The sequence below is a fragment of the Podarcis cretensis genome, assembly GCF_951804945.1.
Source record: "Podarcis cretensis genome assembly, chromosome: 10".
NCBI lineage: Eukaryota > Metazoa > Chordata > Lepidosauria > Squamata > Lacertidae > Podarcis > Podarcis cretensis.
In genome coordinates this window covers 76,562,062-76,578,411 of record NC_137179.1, presented here as the reverse complement: position 1 = coordinate 76,578,411, position 16,350 = coordinate 76,562,062, and the positions used below count along the sequence as shown (strand labels likewise).

Here is a 16,350-nt window from a genome sequence, read left to right as displayed (position 1 = left end):
GAGTCTCCTTCTTTGGAGGTCTTTAAGCAGAGGCTTGACAACCATATGTCAGGAGTGCTCTGATGGTGTTTCCTGCTTGGCAGGGGGTTGGACTCGATGGCCCTTGTGGTCTCTTCCAACTCTATGATTCTATGATTCTATGAAAAGGTCCACAAAGGATTTTCTAATCATATTATTAGAGGGCCACTGTTGGAAGTATGGGAGAGAAACAAAAAATTATTGGAAAGAAATACCCCTTGGTGGTTATCACCAATCGACATCTTAACAATAAAATAAATAAATATTGAAGGAGAAAGATGGACTTATGAAGATTTGCTAGTAAAAACAGAAAATGGATGGAAGATTAGGCCATATGAAGAGATAAAGAATAAACTGACAGGTTGGATCCAATTTCATCAAATCAATGCTGTGTGGACTGAAGATAAAAAGAATGGGATGAACGAAAAAAAATCCAGATTCCAGGTAGAAATATTAGAAAACAAATCAAAACTCCTATCAAAAATGTACAGCCAGTTGCTTGAATGGGACACCAAAGATGAAGAAATAAATGGTGAAATGGGAGATAGACTTTGGATACAACATAGAGTTTGATAAGTGGAAGAAACTTTGGAATAAAGGTATGAAATTCTCGGCATACACAACACTTAGAGAGAACATGGATAAAATGATGTACAGGTGGTACATCATGCCTGTAAAATTAGAAAAAAATGTACAATACCGGAGACAAATCATGCTGGAAATGTAAGATTAAGGAAGGCAATTTTTACCACATGTGGTGGTCTTGTGAGGTAATTAGAAAGTTTTGGGGATCTATTTACAATGAACTAAAAAAAATATTTAAATATACCTTCACAAAAAAAACCGAGGCCTTCCTTCTGGGGATAATTGGAGAAGAAATTAAAAAGGAAGACCAAACACTTTTCCAATATTCAACAGTGGCTGCTAGAACACTAATAGCATAAAACTGGAAGACTTAAAAAATCCCAACTATAAATGAGTGGCAATCTAAATTATTTGATTATATAGAATTGGCAAAAATGACACAGAAAATATGAAACCAAAAAGGTACAAAGTTTAATAATGAATGGAATAAATTTATGACATATATTGAAACAGATGTAAAAAATCTAAAAATCACAGTAGGCTTGATATAACGCCTGTGACGCAAAGAGTTTTAAGAAAACGAAACTGCAGATAGAAAACCTTTTGTAACATATTCCAAAACCAAGTTGAAGGGAAGTCAATTATTGTTGTGTGATTTAGTTATTTAGTTACTGTAAGTTTAATTTGTTGGTGTTTTATGTTATGTAATGTTTTTCTTTTGTTGTTGTTGTTTGTGTTTTGCTTGTCTTTTTTGTTGCTTTAATGTTTGGTGTTGTATAATGAATTGAAACTAATAAAAATTAAGGGGGGGGAACCCTCAACACTTCAGCACTGGGGAGTGAAACAATATATTTGCTGAATGTGAATGTTTTCTCTTAGTATTGTGTGGAAATAATATTTTTGGAAGTAACTGTTAAAAACATACGCACAAAAGCCACACACACACAAGCACATCACCAAATGATACAGTAAGACAACAGGACATCCTATCTGATTAAAGAGATGTCTTCCTTTGAAGTCTGTGGCGCTTTGTGCAAGGGCCACTTTTTTTCCTTCACCAGGTTCCAGAAGCCAGGAAAATACCCAAGAGCAGCTTGTTCATTTATTTCTGTGTTGTTTTTTCCAGCAAGCATTTAATGCCACAGCAGTTGTGAGACACATGAGAAGGTTACATCTTGGCAGCAGTTTGGACAGTTCAAATGTAAGCATGTCAAGCTCCCTCAGCCTGGCGAAGCCACTACCTGATGGAACAGCCAGGAAAGATTGTGAGTACATGACCCCAGACTAGCAAAGCTTGCCAGATCTGAGACTAGGTATCAGCAGGCACTTAGAGGTCATCTGTGCCACCTCTCGCTCCCCGCTCTGCCTAGTGCACACCTCGCTCAAGCTGATGCTGCAGTAACACCTGGGCGGAGATGGTGGTGTCTTGGGCTGGCTGCTTCTCTGCCTGCTTGCTTGGGCAAGAGCCTTTCGTCATGGCACTAAACAAGACAGCTAGACAGCAGGCAGCTCAGGAGGATGGCACTGGGCAGCAGCAAGAGGGTGGCAGGGAGGGCCTGCCTCCTTGCTCTGCTTAATTATAAAGTCAGACCTGAATCATTGCATTGGAGCATAGGAAGCAGCCTTGTGCTTTCAGTATTGTCTTGACTGGCAGTAGAAGACATTTTCACCACCTGCCATGCGAACTAGAGATGAATGAGGATTGAGCCGGGGGCTTCTGCATGCACTGAGTCGTGGCCCCTCCCAGCATAACACATCAAAGACGTTGTTTTTGGCCTGTATTTCCTGAAACACAAGGATCTTCCCTAGTGCTGAATCATCTTTCTCCCAAAAGCACAGCATGTCTCCCAGTTGGTTCACTTGGACAGCACAACTGTCCATTTGAATAAATGGGATGCCTCTTATCTGCAACTGCTGTTTTCTCTCTGGAGATCAAACATTTGCACATTGGTATATTGTCAACAACTCAGTTCTGCACGGGCATTTTTGCCATGAATATCCAAAGAGTTTATAAGCCAGTTTATAATACAGGATCTGAGTATCATGTCCAGAAAAGAGCTTTCCTTTTCCCCCTCCTTTTGAACAATTTGATGAGGGGAAGTGAAGAAACCAAGAATGACACTGTTTGGCAAATGAAACGGCTGGGGAGAGTGAGACAAAAAGTGAGCACATTTCACACGTTTGCAGAGCCCAGATAGACTAAGGATCAGACCTGCTGTTGAGCCAAGTGAGGCAGCCACCATAGGCAACAGATTTGGCATAGCACAAAAGGACAGCAAATTGTTGGGTATTTAGTTTTTATTTTTGAAACATAATACATAGATTTTTTTTAATTTGTTACTGCCAGTAAATTAAATAATTGTTGAAAGGAATGCTCCCAAGCAATGTTAGAAGAAAGAGCCCAAAGAAGTTGCTTTTCAAAGTGTTTAGGTTTCCTCCTTCTTCAAATTGCTGTTACTCAGAAGTCTTCAAACAGGGCTCCAGGAAAGTTTATCAGGATTCCTCAATGAAAAGATTAGTGAGAGAACAAACTTCCCTACGGCTAAATGACATTGTAAGGTAAATTATCAAAGTACACTGAAGGGGCTGCATGGACTGCAGGGATCAGGGATCTGCATGCATGTGTCAGAGCCTCAGACTAATCACTGGTAGAAACTGTTATTGCAAACCTTAATTTAAGCTACAGACTTAGCTATTTAAACAAATTAAAGACTTCAGTGGCCTGTATGCAATAGATCTGCATCCCACAATGCAAAAGGCAGTGACTTTCCATTACGAGGCATGAAAAAATTTGCTTCATGAACCCAGGGCTGGTTTCTTCTTCTAAAATGACAACAAAAATTCATTGTGGGTATCTTTATTATAAGAGATGAACCCAAAGCATCTTCCTGAAAGAACTGTGCTTCTGTCATCTGTTTGTTCTATGAGGAACGCACGAATTCCACCAATCTCAAGGGGGAAGCTGCTTGTGGCCCAGGTGGATAGACCATGCCCCACTGAACCCACAGCTGCTGCAAAGATGAGAAAGGCATGTGGACTGTCATTCCAATTGCTTTTTGCATTCACTGTAGAGACAGTGCCCCTGAGGAATGACGGGCTAGAAACTTCTCTACAAACTTTTTTCTGTCTCTGGAAAGAGCAGTTCCCTGCAGGATAACAGGAATGTTGACATCATCATAACTCATAATCACAATTTCATTCCACCACCCCCTCCAAGGAACTCTCAAGGTAGCAGATGCAGAGTATTCCCATTTTAACTTCATCGTTGAGTTTGCCTGGTAGATTAGGCTGAGAAAGTCACTGGCCCACTGAGCTTCATTGCTGAGAACAGAACTAAACTATATTATGTATTTGGGAGCTATCCCTGGAAATGGCAGCCCTGTGTCAAAATCTCCCACTCCCCATCTGTAACATCTAGTACAACTTTCCCAGTCCCTTGAAATTATTGCGCTGTGCATTTTCCCATCCCCAGTCCACATCACTGGATCATGGGAGACAGGGAAATTCACAGGGTAATTAATGGCTTCAGAATGTGAGGTAAGTTATGCTAGACATTACAGAGCAGGGATGGCAAAACTGTAACACAGGCATTTTTGGCAGTAGCCCTGTGTTCATCATAAAATTTAGTTTCTCCCTGAGTGGGAGTGTAAATCTGGGTTTCCTTGTCTCTGCCCAACACTCAGACAACTACACCACACTAGCTCTTTGTTTTTTCCATTGGTGGCTTCTGACTTTTGTTGCTCTCTTTCAGGTATGTCCCCTTCCACCCCCTGTAGTTTTGCATCATCGGCTTCATCCGCGGTTTCTGCTGTAGGAGAGCGGAGACCAAGGCAGACCACAGTGACAACAGTGCATACAGGGACCAAGTGATCCAGACTGCTGCTGCCCCCGCCCTCTGGAAGAGGTCAGAGGTGGGGGGAGTGCCCAGGCAGGAGTGGAGATGCAGGCAAGCCTTCTCCCGGGTGATTTCATCCTGCATTGCAAGCTCAGTGAAGGACTGGAAAGAAGGATTTTTTAAAATGGCCATAATTTTATACTGCAATTCTGAAATGTTGCGTTTATCACCAACTGCAATGACTCTGGGAGGGTGGGAAGGGTCAGATCTAACAGTATCTGGTGCTGAGTTAATGAATCTAGGAATGTTCTAATGGACACTCATGCTAGTTCCTCAATGATTTACTCTATTTTCAGTGTAGGTAACAGTATATGCTTTTTCATTAACTAAAGGTCTCAACTGGATTATTTAAATAGAGGTGATTTCTGAGCATTATAATTTTCTTCTTTTATTCTTCTCCATATTTCTATCTGTGTTGGTTTTGTTCAGGGGTAGAAAGCATACACAATTTTGCATTAACCTTTCAGATCAAAAGGGTTTCAAATGCATATTATTCTTTATCTTAGTTCCTAACATTGGACTGCAAACTAGTCTGGATCTTTCAGTGATGTGAAAACTAACTGCTTTCTTCCACCTCATTTTGAGAAAAGGTTGGTTCCCTTCCCATCACATGGATGCTTACTCAGCAATGGTCTAATTCTGAGTTGGTGCTTATGAACCTGCAGCCAAGGCTGACATTTGAATATGAGAAAAAACAAAATAGTACGTTGGATTGGAGCAAAATGCCACTAGCCTGCCACTTCCTACTGGATTCTGACAGTCACATAAAAGTTCCACCCAAGCAGTCCTACTTTATAGTATTGCTCTCTCTCTCTCTCTTGGTATATCTGCCTATGCCACCCCTGATTGGGTTGTTTTGTTTTTGAGAGGGACAGGATCAGCGAGGAAGTACAAACAGCCATGTGCATAATACCCACATGACAGTATACACAAATGTACATATTTGTTTTCCTATACCCATGTATGCATATATATGTAAAGTAGCTCTTAGTGTGGTGAACAAAGCCCATTTGGGATGCCTGGGTGAGTTGGAGCCGTCTCGCCTACCTTTTGTTTCTAGCTGTGCTGAGAGTTTTGAACTCTCGTGTGACTGACAGGATGATGATGCTATCACAGGTTGTCTCTCCTGGTGTAGTGAACGGTCTTGTGAATGCCCAGGCACTTCTGTAACATGTCTGGTAGAGATTTTGGCTCAGTGTCTCCTGTAAAATCTTACCTAGGAAATGGTGAGTTACAATTCCTGATGTATGCTGGAGCATACACAAGACCAGTTACTGCATATGAATTCTCATGCTGTGGCAGAACAGTTGTGCGAATTAGCCTTCACTACTGTAGCTTGCCACAAATGAGGCTTGCCAAAGCGTTCTGAAAGGCTTCTGAAGGGAAGTGGTACTGTGGCTAGTCAATAGCACTGGGCATCAGCAATTCTCATTGAATTTGCTGTGCTACTTGAAATAATGTGTTGTGTTTTGCAGTGTTTTGCACACTGAGAGCTTCTTTAGCTAATTCAGAGAAGTAGCAAAAGTTTGAGTAGCTTCCTTTCCCCACAGTTTCAAGCTTCATCTGAAGGCAATGTGATGTGCCTGTTCTTTTCAGAAATGACTATGTGTTCTGCCTTTGCTTTAAGAATGTGTAACTCCTTCCTTATGTGGGGAGCAGAAGCCCAACAAATTTATGCTTCCTCTCTTTCCACGTGTCTGGAATGTCCAGTGCAACTTTTAAAATATAAGTGCACCAAAATATCGGGAACGGCCTTTGAAAGTTCTCCATTTTAAACATCTGTGGTTATCCGTCATGTGACAAAAGCACACTGTGAAATGGAGGGCTGCCTATGTGTATGTGGTTATTGTTAATGCATACTGCACCAAGGGCTGTAATTTGTGATTACAAGGAAGGAAAGGGCTGAGCTGAATGAGCAAGGTCCCTTGGTAGGCAGGCGTTCACCCCAGCTGGTCATAACAAGAAAACTTGGTTTCCTGATTTAAAATCCCCAGTGAAGCTATTGTCCAAAGTACATTTTACAAATGCAGGCATCTGATCTGCTACAAACAAATAGGGCCACTCTTTCTTCTCTGCTATGGGATATACTTACTACTTCCCTATGTGTATAAGATATACAGATTTTTAAACACCTGCCCAATTCTGAGTGCATTAGGCTTCATTGGAAAATACCTTATAAATTCATTCCATGCTTCTCTGGTGACCCTCCTGCCACGTTTATGTCAGTTGCAGTTCAGTGGCAGAAGAGATGCTTTGAAACCATCATGCTTCAGGTCCTGTGCATGGCATCTGGTTAAAGAATCTTCCAGAGAGCAGGACCACTGCACCAAGGCCTTTGGGCAGCTGCTGCCAGTCAGTGCAGAGGCCATTACTAGGCCAGAGGGACCAATGGTCCACCTTGGTTTAAGAGAGTTTCCTATGCCAGATACCAGCCTGGTCTTCCTTGTACAGAACAGCAAGACGTAGTTACCTAAGAATTGTCATGCTGCTCACAACAAGCATTCAGCTTGTTAAGCATTCAAATTGTAATATCAGTCAGCCAGCTGCCATGGGTGCTCACAGACAGAGCGTGAAGATGGAAACCTTGCTGGTACTTAGTGATGCTCTGCATCAGAACAGAGGAAGTTCTTAGAAGACCTCTGAATGTATTCAACAGCAAATAAATATGTTGCAAAAGACTTTGACATATTCCCCCCCACACACCTGAAACTTTGAAGATGTCATTTTAGATCAGACTCCCTAAACAAGGAAGTCTAATATAGTCAGCACAGACACCATATCACTTGAGCCCTATAAAGTTATTACCCATGACAGATTTCAGTACTGGTTGTGTTCATAATTTGGAGTGAGACATGGAGCCATTCCTGAACTAGTTTTCCCTACAGAAAAAATCAGCAACCACCATATTGTATTCTACTGTACACAGAAACATGGTCTGTTGACCTTACAGGAGTTTTCTAAAATTCACAAAAGAACATCTGACTTTTCCATTGTGGCTACTTAATACTCAAGATACACCGGGTATCACTTAGTAAATCCAACCACAGATAACACCAGCTGGCCTATAGCATCTTGGGAATCTCGTTCTTGATCAAGTCCCTTTTGCTCAAAGTGTAGGGTTGGGATTAAGGGAGAAAGAAAATTGCTTCCCCATATGCTGCATTGACCATACACAGTCCCAGTGTAAGAATTACTCAAGAAACGCTCTATAGGCATTTCAGCTAAATACAGACAGTAGTACCACCTCCACTATCTACTGCCTCAGTCTTTACCACCTAAAACCCAAAGCCATGTATTACGGATTTAGAGCAGCGCAGGAGTGCAAAAGCCTGTGTGGTGTATCTGCTGCTGAGCTTAGAGTATTCTGGACTGCTGGCAGGGACTGGATGTTTGAACGCTTCTTTGCATAAAAACTTTCCCTGCATATACAAAATGAGTGTGTCCAGGAGATGGTTCAAGGGTATTTTTCAGGGCAGAGTATGAATGGAAATAAAGAAATATTGACATCCCTTCTACCCAGAATACCCAGCACGCTCTTGATCAGTGCACATGATATTGATGCTAATGATACGAGGGAAAGAGAAGGATGTTTTCCATGCTAGGAGTGGTGGCCTGATTCAAAAGGTACTTCAGTAAAACTTTCTAGATGGCATAAGCAAGTGAACCAGTATCCGGGTGCAATCCAGCCAGAGTTAAACACGGTTAAACCCCATGTATGTCAATGGGGAAATTGTCTCTCCTATTGACATCAGTGGGACTGACATGTACTTAACTTTGGCTGCATCATTTTGTAGACCTTTTCTCACCCCTGCTTCTTTGCATTCAGAAAAGTAAAGGCTGTCCATATTTCCTTATAATCTGAGTAATGCATGCTACCCTTTTTGTCCGAGTTATAGAACAAGTTTCTCTTACACTTGGAAATCTTGTGGCAACTAAGTGGCTTGCTTGTTTATTTTATCTAGAGAGAAACCTCATTGATGTTTCTGTTTTCTGTAGGTCAAAGCTAATTCAATTAAGGTTAAATCTTTATGGCACCAATTCTAGGTATCAGGATTCAAGCAGCTGAAATGTATTCCCTTTCTTTGTTTTGTCTTAGGATGCATACCTATGCAACAGAGTGATTTCATCCTTCACCTCCCAGGTTTTTAAAAAATAATCTAGTTTTAAAAGTTTTCTGGAAATGGGCAGTGTGAAAGCGTATGTTTACCAGCTCTATTTATGTCATTTATGTCATGGACACTAGCCAATATGTGCCCACAACAGCCGTACATTTATATGTGGTGAATGTGCATTTATCATTTATCCTTTTTCTGCTGGGAGGAGAAACAGATCTTTCCCCCCTGGCAAAACATGTTGAAAGCCAGTTTGGCCAGAGCCCACAATAACAGTGGGGTGGGAGGGATGTACATTTGTCTTGTGGGCGTGATGAATGTATCTGTCTCCAGCTCTCAGAAAATGCTAGATTTAGTCACAGCCACACACATGATTTGTTTTGGGTTTTATTTTAATTTTTCCCAAAATGTTGGTAGGAGATCACTGCTGGATAGACAGTGACACCAAAATGAAACTGCATGAAACTGCTTTGCATGTTTTCAACTGAATGCTGTTTTTATGCTTCCCTTCCAAAGGTTTGCCTCTGTGTTAATACACATTACAAAATCCTAGGCTTCTATGTCTAAAATGCTATTTTGTAAAAACAATCTGGCTCCATAGCTCGTTAACCATAACTTACTCCAGCTAAATGCAAAAGCTAATCTGTGAATGAAGCATGGCAATGGCAAATAAGGTAATTTTTTTCCTCCTGTTTTGAACACTGTGGTTTCTAAAACAAGATCAGCTCTATAGAAAGACCTCTATCTATGCATTGGTCCATTGTGCCTGCAGAGTTGAGATGTCAGAAACAGAGTCCATCAAATATATTATTAAAACAAAAAGTAGCAGGAAATCTCACCTGCAAATTACAGCCACAGAATGTCACAAAAGTTCCATCACTCTGACTTTGCAAGTAGAAAGATACTCTGCCACATGATCCTCAAAGTGGTAGTCTCTTATTTGCGCTTGGGTCCTTGATTAAGGATCAGTAAAAGCAAATAAGTCGGCCAAAACACGTTTTGTCTGCTATTACCACTCTTCACTTGCAGTGCTCAAAAAAGAGATTATTTTATTGTTCTCCATCAGTTTGTGCAGCTGGATCCTTAGGTTCAGCAGGCCAGGCCTCACACAAACTGCATCTCTTCCTTGGTTGGTGCATTTCTAGAATCCCCTGCAAGAAGCAGAGATGCCAAAGCCAACAGACAGGGGATTCTTCAGCAGATATGGAAGGATTATCCCCAGGGTAGGAAGTTTGAAAGCTACTATTCAAGACTGAGATGTACATAGAGTGAAGCCATGCACACTTTGAATCCTTTCTCCAGGGAGCACTTGGCCTCCAAGGCTTGCACTTACTTAGCAGAATGTCTTATAACTCTGGGACCAGGCTGCTGCAAGAATTTGCATGCATGGAATAGTTATGCACAGTGAACAAAGGACTGGGCTGTTTTGCAAAGCATCAAGGATCAGAATGTGTTTTCAATTAAGTGATTTCTGTTGCACTCTATGATATCTGGCTCATGTTTGTCCACAAAAGGCTCTCCAACATTTTCTCAGCTACAAGATTAACTCTTTGTCTCATATTTTGCCCACTGGAGTTCCACTTGTGTCATTTCTCTCTTCTTTTTTGAGGGAAGTAAAATGAGCAACAACTTTGTGGTAATCCAGTCTGTGACTGTTGAAAATGTATAATTCATTTTAACTCTTTGGTGTCCATATTTGGATCTAAAAGGTGGAGTGTAATTGAAAATACATAGAAAGAGCTGTATTACTACTCAGGTCTGGCTTACGCTCTTGAAAAGTACAGTTTCAACCACCACTAAGGCTCCAATCACACGTCACTCTGGGAAATATTAATAGATATTATGGTTTTCTGTCACACTGGCAACATGTGTCCTAATGTGATGGGCCTTATCAGCTTGGCACATAAACACAGACTCAACCCAAGACAGCAGGGTGGGGGAAATGTTTGATACCTGGAGCTAAAGTAAGACAACCTTTAGAGTTGGCAGAAATCATAGCATTCCAGGTCATGTGAAAAGTGGGCCCACCCCATAGTTTTAATAGTAGCCAGTGCACTAAGCTGCTCATTTAAGGATTTAAAGCAAAAGGATGGTTCTGCTAAAAAATGTGCTTCAGATTTCTTTGGAGAATTAAAACTGACGGGAGTCAGGGCTGTGCATCCATTTGACAGATCCACCATAAACAGCCATAATCTACTAGACATGTTTTAAAATCTCAGTGGAAAACTAAGTGCTGAATTGCTTGTTCTGATTTGGGGCAAAGCTGTACTACAAACTGTAACAAAATCTTAAAGCAAGGTTAACTAGCATGGCATCCCACAGAGAACTCTGGGAATTGTAGTCTTGTGAGAATCTGTGGATCTTATTTCTTTCATTGGCATGTAGCACCCATAATTAATATTGGAAAGTGAAATAACTGGAAGTGGGATGTCTGGTCATGATGGTTCCACAGATTTTAAACTGGTTTATATTTGTAATCTAGACAGGCCCCAAAGGTTGATTCTCTGGACCACTCCGTATGTGACTGGCTGATTTGATTTTCCATCCTGCACTAGATATGGATATACTATGGATATACAAAACCTTATTTCTTTTTGCAGTTATGCCTTTCCCAATACCAATGTGTTATATTCAAAAATGCTTACTAGCTAAGCAGGTACGTGATTTTGTGTTGATACAATTTTTTTATCATTCCCAAATTGCACATCATTGTGAATGTACACAACTGACTTAAATATACATTGTTCCCAGTCCAAATATATGAGGACTTCTGGGGTTTATGCAGGGTGACAGGCTGCCAGTGTGATAAGAATAATCTGCTAATCTTGTTGATCTGCAGAAGTCAGGAATATTCACAGCATACCTACATCACAGAGAAACTGGTGGAACTGTTTCTCACAAGCATGAACTGCAAACTCGTCACCACCACCTTTTAAAATATGGGCTAAGTGGCAACCTGCTCAAATTTATTATTTCTTTGTGAGCTTTTTTAGCTGAAGCTTTCAAAGTAGTGCACAGTAAAACTGATTAAAATAACATAAAAGTAAGAACGGATTTCAAATAAAGACAGTCCATGTGCAAAATCAGAAGTCAGCAGCGGCAGCCAATTCCCCAAAAACTAAGGGCTAACACTGAAAGATGCAAATTTTTGCCTGTGGAACTTGAGATGCAGCCAATATAAGAACATTTCAGCGCTTTGAAGTGGCAATTCAGAAGGCCAATCTGGCCTCTGAATAACTTGGAACTTGAAAGCATGGGCCCCCTGGCTGTTCTTCAGTTTGGGGGGTTGGCGGGGTCTCATAGGGGGGCTTGTGATGTGTGCTTGTGAAAAAGGATTGAAGTAACTGAAGTCAAAACATGCATATTGCATTGCAATCTGATCTGGGGGGGGTGAGGTGGGCTGAATAACCTCTATACACAGTTGGTCATGTGCATTGACCTTAAGAACTCCTTTAGGACTAGGTGGAAGTATTTTGGAAAGCTCCCAGTAGTGTTATCATCACATCAACATAGCCTCACAAACCATGATATTGTGCAGTTTGAGTGTTGCTGGCAAATAACATGATTGCTGATTTCAACTGGTCATTAGGTTACATCTAGGGATGTACTTTAATCATTAGACATGTTAGTAAACTCAGTGGAGTAAGAGATAATTCATTCAGTACTTTAAAGAAAGGAACAATATTAGTTTACAACATTTCTTCTTTCTGTGCCCTCTCCTACTGTTCTTACAACATGTAATCCTAACTCGGTACCTGGGAGTAAGCCTCAGAGTTCAACAGGGCTTACTTCTGAGTAGACATGGTTAGGATTACAGCCTTCATTAAGAGAGCCTTCTCAAGGGACTCGTTTTTGTGGGGCATTAGTATAAATAGTTTGTATAATCCAGCCAAACAGAGCATTTTCAAGCCCCACTAATTTCAGCTGAAAGCATTTAAGAATGTATTTAAATCCTCCATTGAGATTAATGAGATTTTAAAGTGCTTTGCTTTGGATAGATCATGCTGAATATCCAGGTTTGGGGCCGCAGTCTGACACTGCATGAAGTAGCATGTCCAGTGCTTTAAGTGAACTTGCAGCAGAATCCCATGCATGTGAACCAAACTTAACAAAATTAAATTCATGGAACTTACTCCCCCATGTGTGTGTACAGGGTTACAGCCTTAAACATGCTGGACTTTGTCGGATGACAGCATTTTTGTCCTGATCTGGCAAGAGATGTCCACATGTGGAAGTTGCCTTGTACACATGGGTGAAATGAAGATGTGCATCACTGTTGCAATGCACCTCCAAGCCCTGTCCAGCGGCTTGGCTGCTTCTCCTAATGTGCATAAGAATGCACATCTCCATAGCTACTCACTGTAACACATGACTCATTGTTTGAAACTGGAGCTGGATTAGGAATAGTGTTTCTAATTGGGAATCAGCATTTCATGCAAAGTAGTCGTTCGTTTTAGCTTTTTAAAAGCTCAGTTTAATCAGAGGAAAAAACCTGGAAATATTCCTCAAGCAGCACTTATGGCAAAACATCTCTTTATTAATATTAATTTTTTAAAGAAAAAAACAAAGATGCAAGCATGTTTTATAAAATAAAATTTTAATAAAGCATAACAATTTAATCCAGGAATGTCAGTGTGCCTAATATAATAAGTCTTGTGATTGGTTCAATTTCATAACACCGTCCTTATTCCAAGAGAAGGAGAATTGTGTATTTACTCAATGCATGTAAGAAGACATTGCAAAATGTTAAACCTGCGTAAGGAATTTGCGATGCTGCAAATTGTAAATGGGGCTACTGTTGCAAATTATTCTCTGCCTTGACAATCATGTATACCTATCAAGATTTCTATCATAATGATAATTTAAGGGATATTAAGAATGGTTTCCTCCAATAAATCCAATTTAAACCACTTTATAATGAGACATTTATTTCTGGATTTACTATGCATGTGTGTGAGACAGAGAAGATGGGGAGGACTTGTTGACTGGTTTGGTGAATGTTTATCCTGCTTTTTGCCAGTCAAAGCCTTCAGAGTATATCACAGCATTATAAAATAGGCAAATAAAAATGTAAGAAACATGCCTTACAAAAGCAGGAGATTACTAACTTTCACTCACCCCTGCAATTTACAGCTCAAGGACTTGGCTGAAGAAATATAGTATGGATGACCACCTGAAGCATCAACTGAGGGCTTGTCCCACTGCTTTCCCCCAGGAAAAAAAAAACACTGCAGCACTGGATCAGCAAAAACAGCAGTTGGGTTTTCTGCAGATTGCTGTTTCTCCGTTTTAGAACTAAACAGCAGATTTTCCCAAAAGCTTCTTCACTGCAATTTCTTTCCGCTAACCCAACTTAAATAGAAGTTGACACTGGACTATAAAGACACAGGGTTGAAGAGGAATTATCATTCTGTCCTCATTATAAAAATCTGAGCCAGTTACTACTCACTAGGTTTGGGTGCAACAATATCAATCCCACAATTTTAAGGTGGCTTGGTTATATTGCTGTACCCACACCTTGAACCAAAATATGTCTGAAGTGATTCTTTGACTGAACAGGGATCATTTTATTCTCTTGAGCCATTTGGCTTCGTGCCTCACATTTTACTCGCTGTAGCAGCCAAATCTTTCTTAATTTTTGTCTTAATTATGCTTGGGGAGGCTCAAATTATTTGGAAAACATGAAAATGGTGTCTTGTCTCTGACAGCAGGTGACCTGGAATTCCTGTGAGGACATTTGTGTTTTTAAAGCAATAACAACTGTTCCTCAAGACACTACTATGTTACTACTATTAAGGCGGCAAGCCTAAATCACTGGACTGATCAGTTCTGTCAGAAGTAACCACTCAATCCAGTCAGACTCGCTACCAAGTGCCTGTGTGTAGGATTGCAGCCTCAATTATTTTGTGAGCCTACTTGCCTTAGAAGCTTGACTGGAAACATTGAATACCTCTCTAATAAAGGAAGAACATACAAGAGTACATAATAAAAATAAATTGAATAAATGGTAACAGAAGTGGCATAATTTAGGGTTGCCAAGTACAATGGAGGACTGTTGTTGCACCCCATGTTTAACTGCTTCTCCCAGGTGCCTGGGAGAGAAATGATTTCAGTGTACTCCAGCAAGACAAGTCTTATGTTCTGTCTTTTGCCAGATCGTTTTTATTGATTTTCCAAATTTTAACAAATCAGACACAAATTAAAACAAATTTAATACAATTTTTCCAAAAATTGAATTCTTGCCCCCCATCCTCAATATGTTCACAATTTCCTCTTGCTACATTACTTTCCCTGTTATTTCTAATTCACATTCCATTCCCTAGAATTAACCTTATATTACTTTTTTTTTTACTTATCCTTCTATCCATTTGCCCATTCCTGCACATACAATATTTTAACATTTCCATTATCTACATGAGGTGCTCATCAAATTGTCAAAACACAATTGATCAATAATTATTATTTCTAAAATAAATTTACTTTCCTTCCTTCTGTGTGTATAAAAACCTAATAGTTCACTTTCTTTAGATGTTTTCTCTTCATTTCTTAAATGCACAGTCCACTTTGCCCAAGATTCTTCCTGTCCAAATCCTCTTTAATTGTCAGTCCACGTATCTCCTCTCACCGCTTATAACCTATTGTCCAATTTAAAATAGGAGTTTCAAGGATGACCATCTGGCCCAAGGTGTTTCCCCCATAACAACTAGCCCATCATGTCAGGGAAAGGCAGGCTGTATTTCCTGGAGAACTTTGGCAATTCAATCTTTGGTCGTCCGCCCCTTAAACCAAGTAAACTCTCACTGATGTATCCTGCCATTGAAATTTCCAAGGTTGCCTCTATATGGATAAATCTTCTTCCTAGCCCGTTTGCCATTCTTGTTCTTCTTGTTCCTGATGTTACAATAAATCCTTTTGAGCTGAATCTTGGTCTTGGGTCATGCCAGAACCCATCTACATTTCCAATGTCATGTCATGAATAAGTGAACCTGCAAAACCTTTACTGCTATTTAAAAAGAATGGAATTCATATGGAATACTCTCACTGTTTGGGTGCATATATGTGTTTCTGTTAGGTTGTGGGTTGACATAGCAGACGACACAGCGATTTCTCCAAGTAGCTCTTTATTTTGTAAGCTGGAATAGAACTGACTGCAAACAGCTCAGCCGGCCTGCTTTTATAGGCAGCCGGCTGTCAACATTGTAGCAACAACAGCCCAGCGTTTCCCGCCTAAAATAACTGACGTGGACCTGAGTGAAAACTATCTACAGACCTGAGTGAAAACTATATACAGTATCCCCCTGCTGGCCCAGGGTGAAACTTCACTACATAACACCCCTCCCCACCAAGATAAGGCGTTAGTTACAATCGTAATGGTTTCCTTATATACAGCACTACACGTAATGGTTCAATTAGGCACAAAAGCATATCGGTTACATTTCCCATACTTAGACCAACAGTGATACATGTCCAACAACATAGTCCTTTAAATAAGTTGGGCGCTTGGAAACTCTGCCAGACCGCCGGGGACTGGTAGCCAAGTCCAGAGGGCCACACAGTTCTTGCTGAGGCTGTGGTGCGACCCTAGGTGGCGTTGGAACCAACTCCCCTGGATCCGCTGTTGTGGGTGGAGCCTCCTCAAGTGGAGTGGTCTGAGTCTGTGGTAAGTCTGGCAGACCCTCTGAAGCGGCTTGGTTCGGCTCCACACTGTCAGTTTGCGAGGGAGGTGTAGGTGGGGCCTCG

At 40.7% G+C, this 16,350-nt stretch overlaps 1 protein-coding gene across 1 annotated transcript in view; it reads left to right on the top strand.

Annotated features, from left to right (window-relative positions):
• Window positions 1-13,528, top strand: part of CAMK1D (calcium/calmodulin dependent protein kinase ID) — a 260,116-nt gene extending 246,588 nt beyond the window's left edge. Inside the window, exons 10-11 of the mRNA XM_079993323.1 lie at window positions 1,730-1,868; window positions 4,355-13,528. Coding sequence (XP_079849449.1) covers window positions 1,730-1,868; window positions 4,355-4,473 — 258 coding nt within the window. The 3' untranslated portion in view covers window positions 4,474-13,528. The remainder of the gene's footprint in view (window positions 1-1,729; window positions 1,869-4,354) is intronic.
• Window positions 13,529-16,350: the final 2,822 nt, after the last annotated feature.